The 24628-nt window shown below is 32.4% G+C and overlaps 2 protein-coding genes across 5 annotated transcripts; both read left to right on the top strand.

Annotated features, from left to right (window-relative positions):
* The first annotated feature begins 472 nt into the window (after positions 1-472).
* On the top strand, positions 473-1832 carry LOC133034764 (uncharacterized). Its single transcript, XM_061110137.1, has 2 exons — positions 473-1341; positions 1420-1832. The coding sequence occupies exons 1-2, from the start codon at positions 571-573 to the stop codon at positions 1588-1590; spliced, it is 942 nt and encodes a 313-aa protein (XP_060966120.1). The 5' UTR covers positions 473-570; the 3' UTR covers positions 1591-1832.
* A 7451-nt stretch (positions 1833-9283) lies between these two features.
* On the top strand, positions 9284-23922 carry LOC133034763 (la-related protein 1A-like). 4 transcript variants are annotated; one of them, XM_061110136.1, is made up of 14 exons: positions 9284-9894; positions 10713-11253; positions 11457-11616; positions 11764-11854; positions 11991-12062; positions 12305-12849; positions 14272-14341; positions 20974-21078; positions 21157-21464; positions 21690-21833; positions 21912-21975; positions 22294-22439; positions 22658-22762; positions 23302-23922. In XM_061110136.1, the coding sequence occupies exons 1-14, from the start codon at positions 9616-9618 to the stop codon at positions 23453-23455; spliced, it is 2784 nt and encodes a 927-aa protein (XP_060966119.1). In that variant the 5' UTR covers positions 9284-9615; the 3' UTR covers positions 23456-23922. The 4 variants fall into 4 exon arrangements, with proteins under 4 accessions (XP_060966119.1, XP_060966118.1, XP_060966117.1 ...); XM_061110135.1 differs by having other exon boundaries at positions 14269-14341; XM_061110134.1 differs by having other exon boundaries at positions 12305-12855.
* The last annotated feature ends 706 nt before the right edge of the window (positions 23923-24628 follow it).

Here is a 24628-nt window from a genome sequence, read left to right as displayed (position 1 = left end):
GCTAAACAATTTCTTCAAGGCTCGGTAGTTGAACAGTATGTTGTATTAGAGGATTACTGCAAGCAACTGCTCGAGTTGAATCCCGGAAGGACAGTCATTATAAAAAGCAATCTAGTTGATGAGAAGAGGTTGTCCGAGAGAGTTTATGTATGCCTTAAAGCTTGTAAGGATGGATTCAAAGCATGCAGGCCACTCGTTGGTTTAGATGGATGCTTCCTAAAAGGATACTGTAAAGGTATGTTACTTGTTGCTATTGGTATTGATGCTGATAACTCTATGTTCCGAATTGCATATGCTATTTGCGAGAAAGAGAATACTGATACTTGGACATGGTTTTTAAACTTATTGAAAGAAGATTTAGAAGTTACCAATCCTACAAATATCACTATGATTAGTGATAGACAAAAAGGTTTAGAGAATGCTCAAGGCTCTACATTTGAGGGTGCAGAGATAAGATTTTGTGTGCGTCATTTACATGCCAATTTCAAAAAAGATTTTCCAGGTCTTTTGTTGAAACAAAAGTTGTGGGCATGTGCAAGAGCTACAACACTAGAGGAGTTCAAAAGAAAAATGGCTGAACTAAAGGAGGCCAATGAAAAGGCTTATGATTGGTTGATGAAGAAAAACCCAAGTGAATGGAGTAAAAGTCATTTCAAATTTAATGTTAAATGTGACGTGTTATTGAATAACCTTTGTGAATGTTTTAATGCTGCAATATTAGAAACAAGAGAGAAGCCTATCATTACAATGTTAGAGAAAATTCGATTCTGGTTAATGAGTAGATTTTGTATGAAAAGGGAAAGTGTTTCAAAATGGCCGTATCTAGTTGGAAAGAGGGTTTGGAAAGTTATAGAGAAGAACAAGCAAGTGGCCAGGCGTTGTTCTTGCACTAGGGTTGATGCACACCTATTCCAGGTACATTATCGTGATTTGGAAAGGTTCTCAGTCAACTTGGTTAGTAGGACATGTACTTGTAGGGGTTACCAACTAACTGGAATACCTTGTGGGCATGCAATATCTGCTATTTGGAGCTCTAACTTGGAAGTAATGGATTTTGTGGATAATGTGTACAAGAAAGAGGTCTTTACAGCTCAGTATGCAAGCATTATTTATCCAATACCATCACCTGATAAATGGCCAAACGCAGGACAAAATCCAATTTATCCACCTGCTGATACTGTTTTACCCGGGAGACTAAAGAAAGCAAGAAAAAAGGATGTTGATGAACTTCCTGCCGCTAATGCAACCAAGGCTAGAAGATTCGGACAGTTCAACAGCTGTAGCAAATGTGGAAAACAAGGTCATTCTCGTCGTACTTGTAAGAATCCAACAAGAGAGCAGGTAAACTTTATTTTATAATTAATTTGTATTAAATTTTTATAAGCTACTTATAAATGCTGTAAATTAATTTACTTGCAGGCTAATACTGAAAACCAACAAGTAACTAGTACTAGCAAGAGGCAAGGAAGGCCACCAAAGAAAAATCCAAGTGCAGAAACTGTGAAAAGAAATAAGAGGAGAGAAAAACAAAAGGCAAGGAAAACAGCAGAACAATCTCAAGAAATACCAAGAACATCTCAACAAGGATAGAAATAGGCAGTGGTAGTGAAACTATTTTGGCTAGACTTTCTTTTGACAAGTTGACCTTTTGACATTTACACTTTCTTTTGGCCTTTTGAAATAGGCAGTAGCATCTTAGTCTTTTGACATTTACACTTTGTTTTGGCATGTTGGCCTTTAGACATTTAGACTTTTAGTATGTTGGTTTGTTTGTTTAGACTCAACTCTGTAGGCGTTTTGGCTTTCTCTTTTCAATGAAATTTTTATTTACTTTTTTTTTAAAAAAAAAAAAAAGACTTGCAAAATGTCTATGAAATCAGACAATTATAATGATAAAATCATTAATGTTTTGTCTCTAAACTACAAAGAAATCACACTTTCATCTTTATCTTTTTTTTTGAGAAAGTACTGTACTTTCATATGTTGCAATGGTATTAATATGATATTGTTACTTCCAACAAAAAAAAAATATGGTATAGTTACTAATCATTAATTCTTATTTGTTACCGCACTTTTTATTTCAAATATTTTTGTAAATACAATTTGAAATGATGCACTTATGATATTGACACTCCCATTTTTTGGTATTTTCTTCATTGGGTATAACTACTGTAACAAAATATGACTTGAAAAGCTGTTCTCATATATCTAAATCTTATAACCAATTGAAAAAAAAAAAGAAGTAAAAAGTAGTTGTTTGATATAGATCAAAATATGTACGTATGAAGTTTCTTAAAAGAAATTTAGAAAGGAAAAGATAAAAAAAAGCACTTCTTCTCCCACCTGTATGGAACCAACATCTATAATTGCTTCTCTTATTTGCTCAGTCTTTTTTCTGGTACTCTTTTTTAAAACACAATGAGAATTAAAAAAATCAATGGAGAAAAATACTCTTTGTACCATTCTACAATATATAAAGTGAACAGAGAACAAATTCCCACCATCTTTTAAGAATGATATCTCAACAAAAGAGCTTTGGCAATAACTTCCAATAGGCTTCTGAAACTTTCCATGCACCCACACTCTTTACATGCTCTTTCCCTTTCAACGATTTACCGATTTAATGCAACAATAGTCGAGCTCCACCTCAATGAAGCCAGCAGCAACAAACATTCTGGTACTTAACAAAAATTGATTTCCCTTTTAGGCTTATCTCACCAAGAGCAGGATTTCAATAATATGAATCCAAATTAAAATTATTCAATAACATGCATATATTTTTTCCATATTTGTATATTATAGAGTAAACTAAAATTGAAAACACTAATTTATTAAATCATGGTGTAAAAAATTACAGTACTATTACTGAATTTCCATAACAATTTATGAAAATCTACACCTACTTCAACAACCACAAAAAATAAAAAAGAATAATAATTTCCCCCAACTTATATTCACCCAAATACCACCATTTTGATGAGCACACAATTGTTGCCCAAACTCCCTGGGGATGATATTTCTTCTTCTCCTTGGTAATCTTCAATTCTTCTCATCCAACCCAGAATCAAATCCCTTCTTCAGAAAAATTATATATCAAATCTTCTACCTAACTTTAAAATTATTTTCTTTCATTTCTATAGCAAGTTTTGAATCTTCTACCTGGATTTTTCTTGGTCCAAGAAGTTTTCAGTGCACACTCTAAGCCACAATCGCAAGTTATACCATCAAATCTCCTTCTCACCCAACCCTGATGACTATCTCGACTAGGATAAGACATTATTTTCGTCTTCTTCTCCGGCGATGTTCACCGAAATCGGTCCACGAAGCAGGTGTTACTTCGGTTCAAAGTCTAGATTTTATGCAAAAAAAAAAAAAAATGGGGGGAATATAGGGGAGACCTTTCGTTTCTTACAGGATTGAACGATTTATTATTTTATTTTTAGAATTTATGTTTTATTTATTCAGTTTAATATATTTTAGATTTTGTTTTAATTCTTATTTATTTACTTTTATTTAAAAAGAAAGCCTATTAATCTGGCCTTACACGTGTTAAGCATAATAGACTAACAGAGGAAACTCAAACGGAGGTGGACGGAATAACACTTTTAGAAACTTTGGGTACTTTACCCGCTAAAAATAAACATTGAGTTTATGCCGGTTACTAATCTAAAACATTGGGTACTTATGCCGCTATTTACCCTATTTGATATACTTACCTGAAAAACTTATATAAAATAATAAATTATAAATAATGATAGAATATAATCTAATTATATAATTAAATTAATAAATTTATAATCAATTCTTTTATAGTAATTAATAATAATACACATATGAAAATATTATGTTTTAGATTATATCATTCGTTATAAGTAAACTATATATTTATATATAAAAATTACAAAAGTTTAGGAATATTGTGCGAAGCGCTACTTAGTTCCCTAGTAAAAAATAAATAAAAAGAAAAATATAGCAGTAGCACAACCAAAATTTAACAAACATTAAAAAATAAACTATTATTTCTTAATCTCCAACAATCATCTCTTTTCACCTCTATCTAGATAATCATTTATTTCTATCTCTATTTACATACAGAACAAACTAATATATATATATATATACTCATCTCATATGACAAAAAAAATCATTACTATATATATTTAGATTTACACCAAGATATATATGTAACTATTACTAAAATAAGTAAGCTAATATATATTGGACTCTTCTACTGTGAAGAATTTTCTAAATGCCCTATTTGTAGGGCATTTAATAGCTTATTCTAATTGGGTAAGTGCATTGTAATACGATCTTGAATGCAACATATTTAAAATAGGATTGATTAAAATATTTTTTTTTATTATTTAACTCTATTTTTTTTGACATTTGCTATTTAATTGAGAAATGCTATTTGTCTCCCACATGTCCATCCTACAGTGCATCATCTAACTAATTTTTTATAATTACTTTTTTTTTATTAATTCATTATTTAATTTTAGGGCATTTTTCAAAGATATAGAAATAGATAAATTCCTAATCAATTTTACGGTGATATTATATTTAGTGCAAAAATGTAGAAACTAAAACTTTTAAATAAAAATGCATTCTCCATTTTACCGGCAATCAAAAGCCGGTGACCTCCATCTTTAGCGGCAATCCAAAATGTGACCTCCATCTTTAGCACCTATCCAAAATCCGGTGAGCTCCATTTTTACGAGCCATCAAAATCTGGTGAACTTCATCTTTATTGACCATGTGAGCTTCATTCGTAAAAGGTCAATTCATCGCATAAAATCCTTACTTATCTCTAAAATTTCTAAATTCTTTCTTAACTGGGTATAGAAAATTCATACCTTGAAAATGCCAGTCAGTCCAATCACAAATCTTTTCTTGAGTTTTGGTTAATAGGGTCAAATGATTGAACAATTCCATATTAAGAATTAATGAATTGAAATATAGGTCAAACATACTAAGAACTCAAATGGTGGTGGATGCACTGAAGTCCTCGAGGTTGTGATGCTGCAGCATAGCTGGTTGAGTTTGGGAGAAGAAGGTGGAACAGTGGTCTTACTGCGTGAAGAGTTATTGAGATTATTCTAGAAGAAAATGTGAAAACGAATTTAAAAAAAGTTTTTTAATAAATATTTATGTAATAAGTTTCATAAAAGTAAAAAATACAAATTAGAAACGTAAAAAATGAAAGAAACAGGTAAAGTAGCATATAACGAGTACATTCCCTAAAAAATGGGTTTTTTAAAATAAAAAAATAAAACAATAAATAAGTGGGACTCACAGTATAAATTAATAACAATCTCCTCCACTACACCACATTGTAGTGACCATGTACCCCTTTTATATCCACAAAAATATAGTGGGACCTATTTTCTAATAAATCCTCACAGATAGGGCATTTTCAAAATTTCCCACCTTAGAAAAATCTTATATATATTTCTCTAAATTTATGTGTATGTGTCTAAACGAATATGAATTATTTTTCTTAGTATCTACTATCTTCCATTATAAAACAGATAAAATGCATCAACTCAATATATTACTAGAAACAATTTTAGCAGATTATTTAAATATTAGAAGTTTGTGTATATTTTTTTTTAATATTACTTGAAAACTAATATAATATTATATATTATAATTTTTGTAATACACTTCCCAATCAACCAAAGTTTTCGTCAATGTTGACTATATATAAGTGAGATACGGTGATGATATTGATTTTGAATGTAGTGGTGACGATAATTATTTTGAAATTATATATATGATGAACTTTTTATAGATTTTTTTTTAATTCTTTATGTTATGTGAGGATTGTTCACTTTTAAATTTTTCTTCATTACATTAAGGGTCTGTTTGGCACAACTATGCTGTGGGAAAAAACAGCTATAGCGTGCTGTGAGAAAAAATCGCGGTAACAAAACTGTAGAAAAAACTAAGCTGAGTGTGTTATAATATTTTTTAATTATGTTTTATCAAATGTAAAAAAAAAAAATTAGAAAGTCAAGTATATAAAAAAAAATTTATGTTGATGTTATTTGCTAAAATTAAAATAAAATATAATTTTTTTTTTTTTTTTTAAAAATAAGAAATTTAATATTAATTTATTTTATTATAATTAGTTTATTTTAATTTTTTTAATATATAATAAATAAGTAAATATAGTTTTAGTAAAAAAAAATTATTATAATCTTTTAATCAAAATAATTTTAACTTCTTTAAAAATTATGTTTTCTTTTACTGTTTAATAAACATATTTTTATCACATTTTTTTTTTAAATATCTTTTAATTTTTCTAAAAAATTGTGCCAAGTGCCAACTACCCATTAAAAGATAGGGATTTTTTCAATATTATACCTAAAAATGATTTTATTTATAAAAATACCTTTAAGAAAATTATTTGCACAAATACCGTTGTGCCACGTCAGCTTACATACCAAAATTCAAAATAATTACCGAAAATAGAAAAAACTGGAAAAATCTCGTTTCCAAAAATTTTCGCTTTTTGGGAGTTTTGAAAAAAGCAACCATTTAGTTGCTTTTGATTTAAATAAGATATCAATTGGTTACTTTTCTATTAAAAAATTTATTTCAGAATTGTAACATATATAAATAATAAAATAATCATTTTAATATGTGAGAAATATAAAAGGACGATTAATACTAAAAGAAACTTTTTTGTTTCTTTTTTATAAGGGTAAATACCATTTTAGACCCTGTGTTTTGCAAAAGTTACAGATTGGACCTTGTGTTTTGTTAAATGACAAAATGGACCCTGTATTTTCTAAAATAGTAAAAATAGGACCCTGAGCTTAATTTTTGACAACTTTTTTTTTTAATACAACCAACTTAAAGACAATGCTTAATACGAACAGATACAAAAAATGTAAACAGTTTTGTCATTGCACTTTTAGATCGGATTATAATTAAACTTTATTTTGACAAAAAATCAATTCAGGGTCCTATTTGTACTATTTTAGAAAATACAGGGTCTATTTTGTCATTTAACAAAACACAGGGTCCAATTGATAACTTTTGTAAAACAGAGGGTCCAAAATGGTATTTACCCTTTTTATAATTTTAGACTATATTATGTTATTTTATTGTTTAAGATACCTTAAGGTTACTTTATTTTTTTTTAATGTAACTCATATGATGTTGTAGATACTATTTAATTTATTTACAAATTATTTTATAAACTTATTAAAATATTTTTATATAATCTACAAATATAAAAATAAAAAAAATATTTTTTAGTAATTTATTTAATATATAAACAAAAAGAAGAGAAATTATTTTTTTAATATCAACAATATAATGTAATAAATGTTGTAAAATTGAAAATCCTCAGAAAAAAAAATAAAAAACAAGTTGAAAAAGAAAAAAAAATGGTGATATGCGTGCGTGTGAATGGAGAAAAAGACAAAAAAGAACATGTTGATGTGTAGTGCGTGAAATGAGAAAGAGAGAGAAAGAAAACACAAAAACAATGAACAATAGTCTCGGTATGCCCATTCCAGTATTAACATTAATAAAAAAGCTGACAAGAAATTTCTAAATAATTTTAAATCAACGTGTTAATATGCAATTATTTCTAAAAGATATTTCTTTATGTGATTTTTTCCTTATAGGTAATGGTAGTTTGTTTTTCAAAATTCTTTTTCTATTTCTATAAAATATCTAATTTTAAATTATACATAAATAAATAACCGCACATTAATTTTAAATTCAGTTAAATGTTTACATTATATTAATTTTAAAATATTTTCTAGTAATAAGTAGCATATAACGAGTACATTCCCTAAAAAATGGGTTTTTTAAAATAAAAAAATAAAACATTAAATAAGTGGGACTCACAGTATAAATTAATAACAATCTCCTCCACTACACCACATTGTAGTGACCATGTACCCCTTTTATATCCACAAAAATATAGTGGGACCTATTTTCTAATAAATCCTCACAGATAGGGCATTTTCAAAATTTCCCACCTTAGAAAAATCTTATATATATTTTTCTAAATTTATGTGTATGTGTCTAAACGAATATGAATTATTTTTCTTAGTATCTACTATCTTCCATTATAAAACAGATAAAATGCACCAACTCAATATATTACTAGAAACAATTTTAGCAGATTATTTAAATATTAGAAGTTTGTGTATATTTTTTTTTTAATATTACTTGAAAACTAATATAATATTATATATTATAATTTTTGTAATACACTTCCCAATCAACTAAAGTTTTCGTCAATGTTGACTATATATAAGTGAGATACGGTGATGATATTGATTTTGAATGTAGTGGTGACGATAATTATTTTGAAATTATATATATGATGAACTTTTTATAGATTTTTTTTTAATTCTTTATGTTATGTGAGGATTGTTCACTTTTAAATTTTTCTTCATTACATTAAGGGTCTGTTTGGCACAACTATGCTGTGGGAAAAAACAGCTATACCGTGCTGTGAGAAAAAACCGCGGTAACAAAACTGTAGAAAAAACTAAACTGAATGTGTTATAATATTTTTTAATTATGTTTTATCAAATGTAAAAAAAAAATTAGAAAGTCAACTATATAAAAAAAAATTTATGTTGATGTTGTTTGCTAAAATTAAAATAAAATATAATTTTTTTTTTTTAAAAAAAATAAGAAATTTAATATTAATTTATTTTATTATAATTAGTTTATTTTAATTTTTTTAATATGTAATAAATAAGTAAATATAGTTTTAATAAAAATTATTATAATCTTTTAATCAAAATAATTTTAACTTCTTATGTTTTCTTACTGTTTAATAAACATATTTTTATCACATTTTTTTTTTTAAATATCTTTTGATTTTTCTAAAAAATTGTACCAAGTGCCAACTACCCATTAAAAGATATTTCTTTATGTGATTTTTTCCTTATAGGTAATGGTAGTTTGTTTTTCAAAATTCTTTTTCTATTTCTATAAAATATCTAATTTTAAATTATACATAAATAAATAACCGCACATTAATTTTAAATTCAGTTAAATGTTTACATTAATTTTATATTTACATTATATTAATTTTAAAATATTTTTTAGATGGAACGACCCATTAATTTTTAAAAATTTGTTAGTTATCTTTTTATTTATTTATTAAATGATGAAAAAATATCAGTAGATATTAATCCCTAATATAGGCTTAAGCAAAAACAGAATATCATTTATTTAAAATATTGGAAAATAAAATTAAAATTTGGTAAGACTATAAATAATAATATAGACTTACAAAACCTAAATAGAATTTTCACCGTAACATACTTTCTATTTTTTCTCCGTAACTGTCAATCGCTATTGCTCGGAAAGGAACACACTCACTCTTTCTCTCTCTCTCTCCTAAAACCCTAATTCTCTCGCATTCTCTCTCCTCGTCCTCTCGCGACTGAGTTGAAACCCTCGCCATGATCACTGGCTACTACTTCTACCTCTAGCTCTATTATTGCTCTCAAGATCTTTGATTTTGCTGGATTGTGTCAGTGACTGATTTGGTGCCAATACAACAATCCGTTATTTCGGTTGAGAAGAAAAGAGAGGATTTTCGGTTGGTTGGTTGGTGAGATCGTAGGAGGGATGGTGGTGGCGGAGAATGACGGTGGGGATGATGGAAGGGACCTCAATGGTGGGCCCAAGTCTCCGTGGAAGACTCCGGCTGCGCTTGACGCTAAGGCGGCTGCGGATATGCCTGTGATGGGGCCTGCGGAGTCTTGGCCTACTCTTACTGCTGCTCAACTGACTAAGAGCAATCCTGATTTGGCTAAACCGCCCTCTATACCGGCTGCAGAGGCAACGACAACTGGTCCCCCTTCTAATGCAGTGGCGCCGCCGCCCCAATCTCCAGTTACTGTGCAGGTTTGGATGCTGATAACCAATTTGTTTCGATTTTAATACGAGTCATTGTATTTGTCTCATTTTGTAAAACGTTGGATAGTTTGTTATGATTATATATGCTGAGAAGTATTAACTTATACATTTGTTTTTTTAAAGGAGGAACTTGGATATCGATCTAATTTGTAGGGTTTTTGTTTTCAAAGAGCTTCACCATATGGGTTGTTGATCTAGTAATAATACGTTGGAGGAAGATAGTATTTTGTTGATGTCGCTATTTAATGGGCTTAGTTGTGTTGGGTCTTTATTATTTAGATACTTTCGTTGATTTAAAAGCTTATCCTTGAATATTTGTCTCCTAAAGCTAGGAAATTGGTATCTATGTAGTGGGATTCAATATTTTTCAGAATTAATTTCTTGCGCAGTATCACTATAACATTCTGTTTCGCTATAAGTTACTTTTTTATCATTATTGTCATTTTTAAAATTTTTCTTAAATGAACTTTGAGAGAGGTCTGGCTATGATTTTTGAGCCGACAGATAACGTGGTTGATGTGAACTTGTAATGCTTAAGCTGTGTGGTTTGATTTTGTGGAGTTTCAGGATACACTACATTCTTGCTCTTTGTCTTATGATGTGTATTATTTTTTAATTTAGTTTAAGTGTTATAATATAGGTGTCATGCTGTATCATTCTTGTTTTTAACAAAACATCAAATGGAAGGTGAGAGATCTTTGTATCTCCACCATTTTATTTGTTGTAATTAAATATAATATATGATCTTACGCCTAGGAAACATTAACAAAACTAGCTGTTGTTTACATTTTTGTTTGGTCATCCAGGGATCAGTTGGGCATCAAAAGACTTATGGCTCAGGAAATGTTAATCCTTCACACAAGCATCCATCACGACATCTAAGATCAGGGTCTAAGCGTAATCCGCACGGCTCTGGTTCTGTTCCTGTTCCTGTTCCATTCTTTCACCCGCTTCAACCTGTAGCTCCGCCCGTAATTCATTCTATGGGACCTCCACCTCCTATGGCAGTTTCTGCGTATCCATACCAGCCATTCTCTGGACCTGTTCAAAATGTTGAAACTCATTTGGGAAAATCTGGATCTGAGACACCAGTTCAAGCATTTATGACACCAGCTCAGCCTCTCCCTCTCCCGCTCCCACGAGGGGACCAAAATGTTTACCCTGCCCACTTTTCCAATAGAAGACCCAATGCACAAGAATCTGTCAGCCATTGGAATCAGAATTGGCATCATCAACGAGCATATAGGGACCCCCCCATTCAAATGCAACAGGGTATTGGGCCTAGACCTTTCGCTGGACCTCATTATTTTCCTGCGGGTCCTGGGTTCATGGTACCAAGTTTCCAGGGTAATTACATCAATTAATTGTGTGATTTTTTAGGATAATGTTATTTTTCATCATCCAACTGAGTTTTTTTGTTTGTGTTCTCACTCACCAGAATTTTCTTGCTACATATACAAAATTAATATATGCATTTGTATGCCATATTCATCGTTTCCGTTAGCTTTTAAATATAATAATCTACAACTGGCTTGCATTTTTTGGTGCAGGACCTGGACCAATGTACTATGTATCAGCTGGACACCAAACTGCTACTAGGGGTCCTCCATATATGGTTCCATACCCTCTCAGCCCTGGTGCTCCAATGGTGTCCCCGAAGACATTGGATTTAAAAAGTGATTTAGTGAAACAAATTGAATACTATTTCAGGTAAGAGAGCTAATGTGAATAGAAAAATGCATCATTCTATTTGTTGCTTTGTGTGTTCATGCGTGCGATTGCAGACATTTACTTTTATTTATTCTGTTTCGTACAAGAGCATTGATAGCCACTGACTTATTAATTTTCATTTGGCAGTGATGAGAATTTGCGAAATGACCGTTATTTAATTTCTGTAATGGATGACCAAGGACTGGTTCCAATATCCCTCATCGCAGAATTCAAACGAGTAAGTTCAGAATTAATAGATAAATAATTCATATGGTTGATGCTTCAATGATTTCATGATTTTCTGTTTAATTATTTATTTATCTGAGAGCAGTAATGTTAAGACTTATTTGGGAAAATATTTCTGTTTGATACAGGTTAAGAAAATGACCACAGATATCTCATTTATTCTTGATGCGCTGCAAGGCTCAGTTACTGTAGAAGTGCAGGTTATTTTCCTTAAGCTCTATCTGTTATTTCATTGAACTTTATTCCTGCTCAACTTTTCATATTCAAAAGCATTAGTGTTTGGTGCAATCTTAAAGTTCAGTGAAATTTTTGATATGAAGCCTTCTTAGAGTTATCACTAATTTATTTTCTAGAGTTTCCTGTTTTAGCAAGTCCCTAGAGGTCTCTTTTTCTCCCAACTAATGTATATTTTAATTTGGAGTTTTGTGTTATGTACTTTTAGGGAAACAAGATACGGAGGCGTGATGGGTGGGAAAAATGGATTCCAGCTCAGGCAGATTCCAATGTGACATCAAAACCCGAGACTCCCTCAGGCCAGCTTTCAGAGAAGTCTGTTTTTAACAATGATGGACATGGTGATAGTAAAAGGGAGGCTTCTGAAGAAAATGTCGACCCGGCAAAAAATGATGATAAATTGACTGAACAGTTTCCTTTAAACAACAAGGCTCAGGAAAGTAATAGTTTTTCCATTAATGGTGAATCCCCTTCAGGCGGATGTGGCGACTCAATTGGGAAATCAAATGTTCCATCCAACAGCAAGTGCTCAGATCTTGGCAGCAATATTTCAACTTGCACAGATCACTCGCAAGGTACCAAACCTTCTAAATGTGATGAACCTTGTACTGAGGGCACTCAAATGTCATCTGAGGTGGCTATTAAGAATCATGATGACATATCCAATGATTTTGCCAATACGTTTATGCTCGACGAAGAACTGGAGCTTGAGCATAAAGTAACAAAGAATGATGGTCTTTCATCAGCTAGAAGGTACAGGTAGTTTCTCTGCTTGCTGCTGCACTTGTTTTTATGTTTTGGCAACACATAATTTAGGGATGAAAGAAATTGGTAAGGGTAGGGAACTGGCAGATCCAGTTCTTACTTAGGCTGCCCTCCTTATTTATTTATTTACTTTTTTTTTTCGTTTTAGCCTTTTCTGTATAAAAGTTCACTATAATGCACCTGTTGAATTTTTTTTGTTTTATTTTACATGTAAATTTTTATTCTTTGGTCATTATTTGTAATTTTATAGTTTGGCAGTTGCCCCACCTGAATTTTTTTAAAAAATGTGTAATTTCTTTCTTCATTTTAGCCATTTCTATATAAAACTTTGCTATAATGCACATATTGAAACTTCTTATATTTATTTTTCATGTAATATTTTACTTTGGTCATTATTTGTACATTACTACATTTACAAATATATTATATTTCTAATAAAATTTTCATATATAAATTTTGTGAGTGCATATAATTGTATTAAACATACATGTTTTTTTTTATTTCAAAAAAAAAACATACATGTTTTTTAAATCTTTTTCCGGTGCTCATTTTTTTTTGGGTCTGCTACTCTTCAAAAAGTAAAAGAGAAAAAATGTGGACGAATAATAGAAAGCATTCTTTTCTAGAGTTTGATAGAGGGAGAAAAAGTTGATTTAAAGTTACTGTTTTCCCCATACATCATTACTTTAAATCTCCCTGATTTTTCAAAACCCTTATCAATTTGAGAAGTTTTCCATTCCCTTTTCTTAATTTTTGGAGGATTTAACTTTATGTTGCATCATTCCATTTTTCTCCTTTTGATAATAAGATTGTATAAAAGAGGAGAATAATTACTAGAGACTGCAAGGTATTTTTCATCTAAAGATACACAGAATCGTCTTAAATTGAAAAAGAAAAGGGATTTTAATCTTTTTTTTTTTTTTTTAAATCCCAACTGGCGACCAATATAATTTCTCCCAAAATTTGTGAACAATCCAATTTTACGTAAATCCTAGTTTCCCTACCAAAGAGCCAGTAAGTTGCCTTATTAGCCATGATCCCTAGTTTCTGTTTGCTTGCTTACCTACATCTGTGTCAAAACCCATTGCACTCCAAATTCTGTCAGAAACAAAGACTACATTTTGGTTGATAAAGATAATGTAGAAATAGAGAATCCCCCATTCCAATTTTTCCTTCCGCATTTTTGTATCTTCTTCACAATCTCTTCCATTTTTTTTTCCCTTTCTCTTCCTTTCTGACCTTTAACAAACATTTTAGTATTTTGCATCCAAGCATTTAGTATTTTTTTCCTACTTCATGTGGAAGTATTTAAATGTGTACAGTTCCTCATTTAAGGGATAGTTCATCTGTAGTGTGCCCTTCCTAATGCCTCCATCCATTTTAATTTTGAATGACCTTGTTGACCAGTAGAATTGACGATGAAGATGAAGAGGTGATAGTTAATGATCAAGATGTCCAAAGACTAGTCATCGTCACTCAGGTACGAGCTGGCATCAAGTAAAATAGCTATACCTTTTTTAAGGTTCTGTAATGTATAGCGAGTACGATGCCATGACATTTACTTATTTGATTTTAGAATCTACAGTAATTATCGTCTACTATTTAGCCTAAGTTCTTGGACAGGGTTGTGTATGTTTTACAAAATGTTCAATTGTCCTGTAATACATTGTGTTCATAACTTCTTTACCTCCTGAAGCGTGGAGACTATTGGTTGTCCTTGCGTTTGGCTCTCAAACAAAATATAATTATTGGCTTTTTCTTTTTTCCTTTGGAGTCACTCAAACTACCCTTTCATTTAGTTTCTCTTTTTCTTTATAAAACACTAATTTTTGTAGTGCTTTACTACAATGGTAATATGTTTTATTAGATTAATCATGTGTTTTACAATGTATGATTCCACCCCTTGTATCTTGTGATTACTGTCCCTGAGTTTGGTTGTTGAGCAAGTCATGTTTGTGTGAGTTTTTCTGGAATTTAGATTAACAGTGCTAATTAACATGCTCTTTGTCTTTAATTGCTTTGTCAAATGGATTGTTGTTGCCATTTTTTTTATTTAACTATTTTGACACTTCAAATCCAAGAGGTCATTGGTTCAAATTTTCCAAGGAAAAGAATAAGAACCCTATTCAACTTCAGGAGTAACGCTACTAAATAATTTGTGGCTCTATTGTCACTTTTTATTTTTGCTTTCTTTCTCTAATCTGTCCTTTTTTTAATCAAATGTAGGACATTTAAATTTTATTTTCACATCTCTTATATTCTAGAACAATTATTTTCCAACCACGTAAATGCACACATAAACTTCTAGTCTTTTTCCCATTTCATTCACATATACACATGCACATGGACTAAGGAACTTTAAATATATGTGTATATGGCTTCAGATTCACAATCTGTTCATTCGTGCTTATATAAAAGCACATTGAATACAATTTCGAAGATTCATGATAACTTAACCCGAATAGTAGATGTGCTTGTGGTGTGAGGGAGAGGGGATTGCTAAGAAATAGGGCAGTATTGTCAATACTAAATGAAGGTGTTCAAGTCAATTTTCCAAAAGATATTTTTATATATGTAGCAATTTGGGAATGATACTTCTAATCTGATATTATTGATGAAAATGTAGCCTTTATATAGGCTGATTACATAGTAGAATTAGGCAACAATCAAGGAAATTAGGAAAAAAGACAACCTAAACTAAGCTGTCAAAAACACCCTAAATATAACTGTACAAAGCTATTTACATAGATATTTCTACACTCCCCCTCAAGCTGAGTTGTATATGTTATACAAACCCAGCTTGGATTTAAATTCTTCAAAACTTGTTCTTGGTAGGGCTTTTGTTAGAATGTCAGCGATTTGTTTCTTTGTAGGGATGTAGTTGAGTTCAATGATCTTTGAATTCACCTTTTCCGAAATGAAGTGTCTGTCTATCTCAACATGTTTAGTTCTGTCGTGGTGAACTGGATTTTTAGCAATGCTAATTGCAGCTCGACTATCACTATACATTTTAAAGGACTCGGGAGATTCCAACCTTAATTCATTCATAAGCCTTTTGATCCACATCCCTTCACAAATACCTAAGGCCAAAGCCCGATATTCTGACTCTGCGCTACTCCTTGAGACTACGAGCCCTTTTCTTTGCCGCGCCTGTAACTAAATTACCCCATACATAAGTGCAATAACCATCGGTTGATCGTCTATCGCGGCCCTCTCCGCCCCAACTAGACCGTGTAAACTTCCAAGTCTCGATTGTTGTATTTTCTGAAGTGCAAACCTAGACCTGGTGTCATTTTCAGATACCTTAGAATACGATACACCGCTTCCAAATGTTCCTCACAAGGATTGTGCATATGTTGACTAACAACACTGACAGGAAAGGCGATATCTGGTCTAGTATGAGAGAGATAGATTAGTTTTCCTACTAATCTCTGATAGCTCCCCCTCTCTGCTGGAGTTGAATCCTCTCTTCGATTAGCTTTCAAGTTTGGATCCATGGGAGTGTCAACCGGCTTGCTCCCAATCATTCCAGTTTCCTTTAGAAGATCTAGGATATACTTTCGTTGAGATATAACAATTCCTTCTTTCGATCGAGCTACTTCCATACCAAGAAAGTATTTGAGGGTTCCTAGATCTTTGATTTCAAAAGCTGAGGCAAGAAGTTTTTTGAGATCTGAAATTTCTTCTGTGTCATCTCCAGTTAAGATTATGTCATCCACATATACAATGAGAATTGCTAGCTTTCTAGTTGGAGAGAACTTGAAAAATAGAGTATGATCAGCCTGGCTTTGAGTATATCCATGTTTGACAACTAACTTTGCAAATTTGTCAAACCATGCCCGAGGTGACTGTTTCAAGCCATAAAGGGATTTGAGAAGTTTGCACACTACTCGACCACTGTAGTGTTTCTTCATCCCTGGTGGAATTTCCATATAGACTTCTTCTTCGAGATCCCCATTCAAAAAAGCATTTTTTACATCCAGCTGATATAAAGGCCAATCACAATTTACAGCTAGTGATAACAAGATTCTTACTGTATTAAGTTTGGCGACGGGAGCAAAGGTCTCTTGATAGTCAACACCATATGATTGAGTGAACCCCTTGGCGACAAGTCGAGCCTTGAATCTGTTGATACTCCCATCTGAATTATACTTGATGGTGAAAATCCACTTACAACCAACTGTCCGCTTTCCTTGAGATAACTCAGTGACAACCCAAGTACCATTCTTCCCAAGGGCATTCATTTCTTCATCGACTGCACTCTTCCATTTAGGATCTTTCAAGGCCTCATAAATGTCTGTGGGAATCTGAATAAGATCAAGAGAAGATACAAAAGCTCGATACATAGGTGTTAGTTTCCCATAAGCAACATACTTTTGAATGGGGTGATTGGTACAAGTTCTGACACCCTTTCGATGAGCAATAGGAAGGTCGAGATCATCAATAGTAGGAGAAACTAACTCATGAGTCACAAAATCCTTACCTTCATGATTTTCAAGGTTGAGAGGGCTATGATGAGTGTTTGAACAGCTCTTGTCTTGCATGTTGGCCTCTATATTCCCAACTTTCCTCCTGCTATAAACACGAAGTTCTTTGTTACCTATTGCTTGAGTTTGAAGTGGTGGTGAGTTTGAAAGAGTGTTTGGATTTTTTGAGGAGGAAAGTGATGTTGGATTGAGTGTAGAGAATGACGGGTTTGATGTGTTTTCTGGAGATGAGTTGGATGTGTTTTCTGGAGACGGGTTGTAGGGGTGAGCAACGGTCGGTTTGGTCGGTTTTTTACACAAAAAAAATCCAAAATTCGATTTTTGGTTTTTATGGTTCTAATCCGAAAACCGACCGACCATTATAAAATATAAAAAAACCGACCGTTTTAATCCACGGTTTGGTCGGTTTAAACCGACCAAACCGAACTTTATTTTTTTTTTTTAAAAAAAATAAGTTTTTAAATTTTTTATAAATATTTGAAAACTAAAAAAAAATAAAGTATTGTATCAAATATCATATAATTTAAAAATAAAACTTTCTTAGTTAAATAAATAATGTAAAATAAATTTTTTTAAATTTGTTCAAATTATTTGTACTACTAATATGATAATGAGTTATATTAAAAAACTAGTATTATTTTATGAATGTGTGTATATAATACGTAAATGCATCAAATTATAATAAAATAAAATAATGAATAATTGAGACTTTAAATAAAAAAGATATAAGTAAAATTAGTTTAATAAAATTGTATATTAAATATGTAGAAAAGTAATATATATTATATATAATATATATGTTCGGTCGGTTCTCGGTTTAATCGGTCGGTTTGCCATTGACACTAAAACCGACCATGTTAAGGCGGTTTTAACCGAAGGCGGTTTTTTCGGTTTTCGGTTTTTTCGGTGTCGGTTTTTTCGGTGTTCGGACGGTCGGTTTACTCGGTTTGGTCGATTTCTTGGATTTTTTGCTCACCCCTAACGGGTTGGATGTGTTTTCTGGATTGATATCCAATTGGACAGGGAAAAGAGGCAAGGAAGGCAAAGGTTGAGCACTTTGATGTTCGTGCGCCATAACATTAGATTGAGGAAAAACAACTTGATGATTCTGAAGGATTTCCCAAAACTGATATTCATGTGAATGCTCTCCCTGAGTACCAGATTTGGGAAAGAAAGGTTGATGTTCAAAGAATGTGACATCCATAGTGTTATAAACCCTTTTTGAAATTGGAGAGTAACATTTGTACCCTTTTTGAGTGTTGGCATACCCGATGAAGATGCACTTGTGAGATTTTGGATCAAGTTTTGTTCTGTTGTGATCATAAACATGAACAAAGGCTGTACATCCGAAGACTTTGAATGGAAGATCTGAAGAAAAAGCTGAGATATGAGGGAATGTAGCAAGTAACAAATTTCTTGGGGCTTTGAATTGTAATACACGGCTAGGCATACGATTGATGAGGTAGGTGGATGTGAGTAAGGCTTCCCCCCAAAACTGTTTGGGAACATTATTTGAAAACATGATAGATCTAGAAACTTCAAGAAGATGCCTATTTTTTCTTTCAACCACTCCATTTTGTTGCGGAGTATCAACACATGAACTAATGTGAACAATTCCTTGATCTAACAAGTATGGACCAAGTATGTAGTTGAAATATTCCTTTCCATTATCAGTTTTCAAGATTTGAATCTTTTGGTTAAATTGATTTTGAATCATGGAATGAAATTTTTGAAAAATGGAAGCAGTTTCAGATTTTTCTTTCATAAGGAAGGTCCATGTTGTCCTAGTATGGTCATCAATAAATGATACAAACCATCTAGATCCATTAATATTTGTTACTCGCGATGGTCCCCAAATATCACTATGTATCATTGAAAAAGGTCGGGAAGGTTTGTAAGGAAGACTAGGGTAAGAGTTTCGAGTATGTTTAGCAAGTTGGCAGACTTCACAATGAAAGAATTTTGGTCTTTTGTGGACAAATAACTGAGGGAACAATTTTTCAAGATAACCAAAATTTGGATGTCCAAGCCGAAAATGCCACAACATGACGAGATTTTCATTCGAAACAGACACAGAATTGAAAACTGAATTTAAATTAGAGTAGTTACCACAACTTGGTGTATGAACTCGTTTACTTTTAGAAGAAGCCTTGAGAATATAGAGCCCATCATGCATTTCAGCACTGCCAATCACTTTTTCCGAGCCATCAACCTGAAATTTACAAAGATTTGGATAGAATTTAGTTACACAATGTAGATCTCGAGTAAGTTTACTTATCGAAAGAAGATTGCAATTCAGTTTAGGGACAAATAGAACAGATGAAAGGAGAAGGTCATCTGATAATGTTACAGAACCAGTCCCTATCACTGGTGTGAGAGAGCCATCAGCAATTCTAACTGTTTGGGAATGAGCACATGGTTTGAAGGTGTTGAAGAGTTGGAAATCACCCGTCATGTGGTCAGAGGCCCCTGAATCAACTATCCAAGTACCTTTGTTGGAGGCAGCAGTAAACGTGTGAGATGTAGAACCTTGATGACACACTATACTAGCATTTGCCTTGATTAAGGGAGATTTTGGCTGTTGTATAGACTGTCGAAGAGGATTCATTGAAATGAAGCAAAAAGAAAATGAATCTAGAGAAAAACTTAGCCAAAGAAATAATCTGTTGTAGCGAAGAACCGCAGATGAAGAGTCACAGCCGAAATAGGGAGTGCCAGGGAGGAAGACGTCGAAGAAACGAAGGCCGGAGATGTCTCACGCGCCTGCACGCGCGTGGCGCGTGGGTGATGACGTCGGAGGATGGCGGCGCGTGTGGCTCACGCGCCACTGTTATGGACCCCGAACTTTGGGGTTTTGCCGATCGGTGTTGTGGTAAGCTTTTTGGATAGGAGGTGAGATTAGAAGAGGACTGTGTACCAGATTTCTAAGATTGTGCCTCAAAGAACTAAACCCTAATTTTTTTTTTAAAAAAGGGCAGAAAAAAAAAACGATTTTTTTTTTACTACAAATGCTCTGATACCATGTAGCAATTTGGGAATGATACTTCTAATCTGATATTATTGATGAAAATGTAGCCTTTATATAGGCTGATTACATAGTAGAATTAGGCAACAATCAAGGAAATTAGGAAAAAATACAACCTAAACTAAGCTGTCAAAAACACCTTAAATATAACTGTACAAAGCTATTTACATAGATATTTCTACAATATACATATATATATAAATATATATATATATAAATATATATATATATATATATATAAGCGGTATATGTAATTAAATAGGAGGGGATGGGAAGAGATAAGGGAAACAATAAATCCACCACCCAAATACTTAACATAACCCTTCATTTAGTAAATTTTTTCCTGTAAATATATCCTATATGAGAATATACAAATGTACTCTTATGACGTTAAATATGAGATTCTTGTTCGTCTGAATATTGCAATAAGTCCTGTGTTTCTCATTCCATTTACTTGAAATCAGCTAGTTATAAATTACAAGGGATTGATGGCCTCTTTACTATGCTGCATCATATGAAAACTTACCCTTTCTGGTATGCGAGAAAGTTGTGTACCAAAGTAACTCTAAACAGTTGTCATGCTCTACTCTGCCTTTACAGAATAGTGGGGTAATTGATGGATCTACAATTGGTGGTAAACAATCGAAATCCATTTCCAACGAGCTTGCTTCAACTATAAATGATGGTCTTTACTTCTATGAGCAGGTTGAGAAGAATCATTTTGGATTGTTTGTTGACCCTTTTACATTATGGTGCCCAATTCTGATGTCCATTTTTTGGCAGGAACTGAAAACCAAGCGTTCTGGTCGTAAAAAGAACAGTTCTAGCTATTGTGCATCAGGACTGTCAAATTTGAAACCTGGAGAGAACTTTGCTGGAAACAATGGGATTGAAGACTCTGGAAGTGCTAATTCTCGAAAGAAGCAGAATAAAAGCTTTCCAAAACACCAGTCATCCCACAAACAAAGATTCTTTTCTAGCACATTTAGGAATCACGGAAGTGGTCGACAATCATCGGGAATCATATCAGAGAGCCCACCTAGTAACTCGGTTGGATATTTCTTTGGGTCCACCCCTCCTGAAAATCATTGGTTAGTCTAAAGCGACTGTTGCTTCTGTTTTTGACGTTGTTGCTCTTTCTCAGCAATGATATTGTTCTGGCTAGCATTTTTGAGGTGTTTTATTTTTCAGAGTCTTAAGAGTGCCAAAATCCAAGTAAATCTTAATAGCAAGAATGTTCGCTACCTGGTAACAGATTGGTTTTGAGTCCCTTTTGTGGTTCTAGTATCTAATTCTCATTTACTTTGGGTTTTCAGCCTAAGGTCTTCAAAAATGAGTGTTTCTCCACATGGGATCCTCTCAGGTAGCAGTCCACCCGTGGGTTCTTTGCCCAAGTCATTTCCACAGTTTCAGCATCCAAGCCATCAGCTTCTTGAGGAGAATGGTTTTAAACAACAGAAGTAAGGATATAATAATTCTGGATATATTCATAGAGTGGGCTCAAAATTTTCTGTTTACTTAGTTACCATTTCTTTTAGGTACCTGAAGTACCAAAAGCGATGCCTGAGTGACAGAAAGAAGCAGGGCATTGGTTGTAGTGAGGTGTATTGCTTTTCTGAACTTTTGCCTCTTTTTTTTTATTTGTTGAATAGTTTGTGTGGGTGAGTTTAGTTACAGGGGGGATTATGGAAATATTTTTATATTTAAAGATCTTGATAAAGTTTGGTATTTTGGCTACAACTTCTCACCATTTTATTATCCCCTTTGAGCGCAAGGGTTTGGTTACAGTAATGAAAGTATGAAACTGTGAACCTGTTTACATGGTCTTATGGGATTTGTTTCTTACTTTTTTTACTGGTCATAAATAATCATGGATGACACTGACATTTGAATTGTATCCCTTGCCACTTTTGAATGCAGGAAATGAATACTCTTTATAGGTTTTGGTGTTATTTCCTTAGAGATAATTTCGCCCCTTCAATGTATAACGAGTTCCAGAAATATGCGAGAGAAGATGCTGCTGCAAGTTATAATTATGGAATAGAATGCCTTTTCAGGTTCTATAGGTATGTGCAATGCACTAAAGATCTTCTAGTCTTATTCTTTATTCTCATAATCTTAGTTTCTAGATTTTCGCTTTATTCAAAAAAAAAAAAAAAAAAAAGTTTCTAGATTTTCGCTTGGTTTATATTCAATAGAGAAGTTTAATGTTCTTGGGCAGGGTGAGTACTTCAAATTATGAATTATGGAGATTGGAGATTAATTGAAATTTTTGTTATTGTAGTTATGGTTTGGAAAAGGAATTTAAGGAGGACTTATATAAGGACTTTGAACAGCTTGCACTTGAGTTTTACCAAAAAGGCAATCTTTACGGCCTTGAAAAATATTGGTAACTATTTTCTTGTACATTTTATAATTATTATTGTTATCATTTAGCTCGATTATTTTTTTTGCTTGATTTAACTGTAGCTCAGAAAAATAGTGGTATATGAGTAGAGTTGAAAATATAAGCGAGAAAACGTTAAACGAGGGGATGAGTTAAATTAGGAGAAAATTAGTTGGGTGCAAAGTTATGATTTTATTTTTCTTTGTATTGAAGTACAAGAAGATCAAAATTGGATAGGATAATTATTCAGTTTTTAAGTGAGCTTAATTTTTTTAATAACAAAATTGCATGATAAAATTTATCTAATTCTATCCGATCCTACTCTCTCATGACCTATGAGGAATGTCTTACTCCTTAAACAAGCTCACACGTTCAATAACTTGAGTAATTATCAAGTTTGCTTATGATGGTTTGCTATTATATGAATATTTCTGACATTGAAATATGTCTGAATTTGAGAAGTTGACAAGTTGACTACTGGTTATTCCCGACAATAAATTGATAAGGGTGACTGTTTTTAAGAGTCACTTATTGTATGGCAGGGCATTTCATCATTATCGCGAACAACGTGACCATAAAGAGCCTCTAGAGAAGCATCCAGAATTGGATAGACTGCTTCGGGAAGAGTACCGTTGCTTGGGGGATTTTCGCGCCAAGGAGCGAGCTGCTGCTACCTTAAAAGGGAACAATCATTAAGCTAGTTATAATGCCTACCTGAGTGGCATTAGAAATGGTGAAATGATAATCAATTTTGAATGACAGATTCAGCCAGCTTATTAAAGATTTTTGGAGTTGCACGGCCAATTTTTGATTTGGAGGCAAAGAAAGAGAAAAGAAGAGATGGGTTTTCATTTGTATAATATTTTGTTGCTGGGATTATTTTACACACCTCTGTGAGAGGGCTGCTGACTGCTGAGTTTTTGTTGTTGAAGGTTTTCCTTTGCTCGTCGGTATGTCTTTTGTACGGAGTTTGTCTGAGCTTGGAGAGGAGGTGCCTGTCATTTTACTCTCTCACATTTGATCCTTCTTTGGATTGTAACATGTATATATCAAGCGAAAAAAATTAAAAAAAAATATATAAAAACGAAAAACAAAACAAAAAAACAAATTAAACTTGTAGTTTAGACATTGTGAAAAATGAAATAAGAGTTTTGAAAGTCTAATTTTGTTTTGGTTACATTTCAATTCAACAGTCTATTTTCATATATTTTCATTCATTGATCTTTGTTACGAATTTACTAGCTTCTATTCATCTTATATAAATTGAATTCACTGTAGATCTACTCGTTTTACTTGAACTGATTTGGTTTATGCAGTTCTTACAATTTTCTGAATGAACAAAATACGAAATGGAGGGTTTTCTTGTTTTTTGAAAACAACAAACCTTGAGTTTAAGGTTTGCTATTTAGTGATTTTGTTACTTTTGTGCAAAACCAATAGTGATAAGAGTATTTTTTTTCCCTATCCTAATAGAAATACTGATATACCGCTTGTAAAGACCCAACAAAATATAACCTAAAAAATGCAGCAAAAATTTAAACCCCATTTCAAAAAGTATATTTATTAAACTTTTCAGCAACTTAATAGTTGGGCATAAGTAAACCAAAGTTTGTCCAAAAGCAAGTTTCTCAGAAGACATTTCCAAAAGTTGTTTCTCCAACATGTACATCACTTCTTACAAACAAAGGTATGCAACCAAGAGAAACCACTAACTAAGCAAAACAATACCAAAAATCCTGATGCATGTTCGAACAAGCGTTTTTGAAATCTCAAATCCTATCAAAAACTTGGAAATACCAAGACGTCCATAGTCCATCATGCCCAGTCAATATATAACATAAACTCATAGTGAATCCGCACCTCGAAAAT

Source organism: Cannabis sativa, chromosome 2 (assembly GCF_029168945.1).
Source record: "Cannabis sativa cultivar Pink pepper isolate KNU-18-1 chromosome 2, ASM2916894v1, whole genome shotgun sequence".
Classification (NCBI taxonomy): domain Eukaryota; kingdom Viridiplantae; phylum Streptophyta; class Magnoliopsida; order Rosales; family Cannabaceae; genus Cannabis; species Cannabis sativa.
The sequence above is the reverse complement of the archived record's forward strand: the minus strand, read 5'-3'. Positions and strand labels throughout refer to the sequence as shown.

Bases quoted from the DNA above. Each gene is read 5' to 3' on its own strand.
- LOC133034763 (XM_061110133.1), top strand. From the start codon at position 9,616: ATGGTGGTGGCGGAGAATGACGGTGGGGATGATGGAAGGGACCTCAAT. The intron at 11,617-11,763 runs GTAAGAGAGCTA...TTCATTTGGCAG, and splicing joins CAAATTGAATACTATTTCAG to TGATGAGAATTTGCGAAATG. The intron at 11,855-11,990 runs GTAAGTTCAGAA...TGTTTGATACAG, and splicing joins TCATCGCAGAATTCAAACGA to GTTAAGAAAATGACCACAGA.
- LOC133034764 (XM_061110137.1), top strand. From the start codon at position 571: ATGGCTGAACTAAAGGAGGCCAATGAAAAGGCTTATGATTGGTTGATG. The intron at 1,342-1,419 runs GTAAACTTTATT...ATTTACTTGCAG, and splicing joins AGAATCCAACAAGAGAGCAG to GCTAATACTGAAAACCAACA.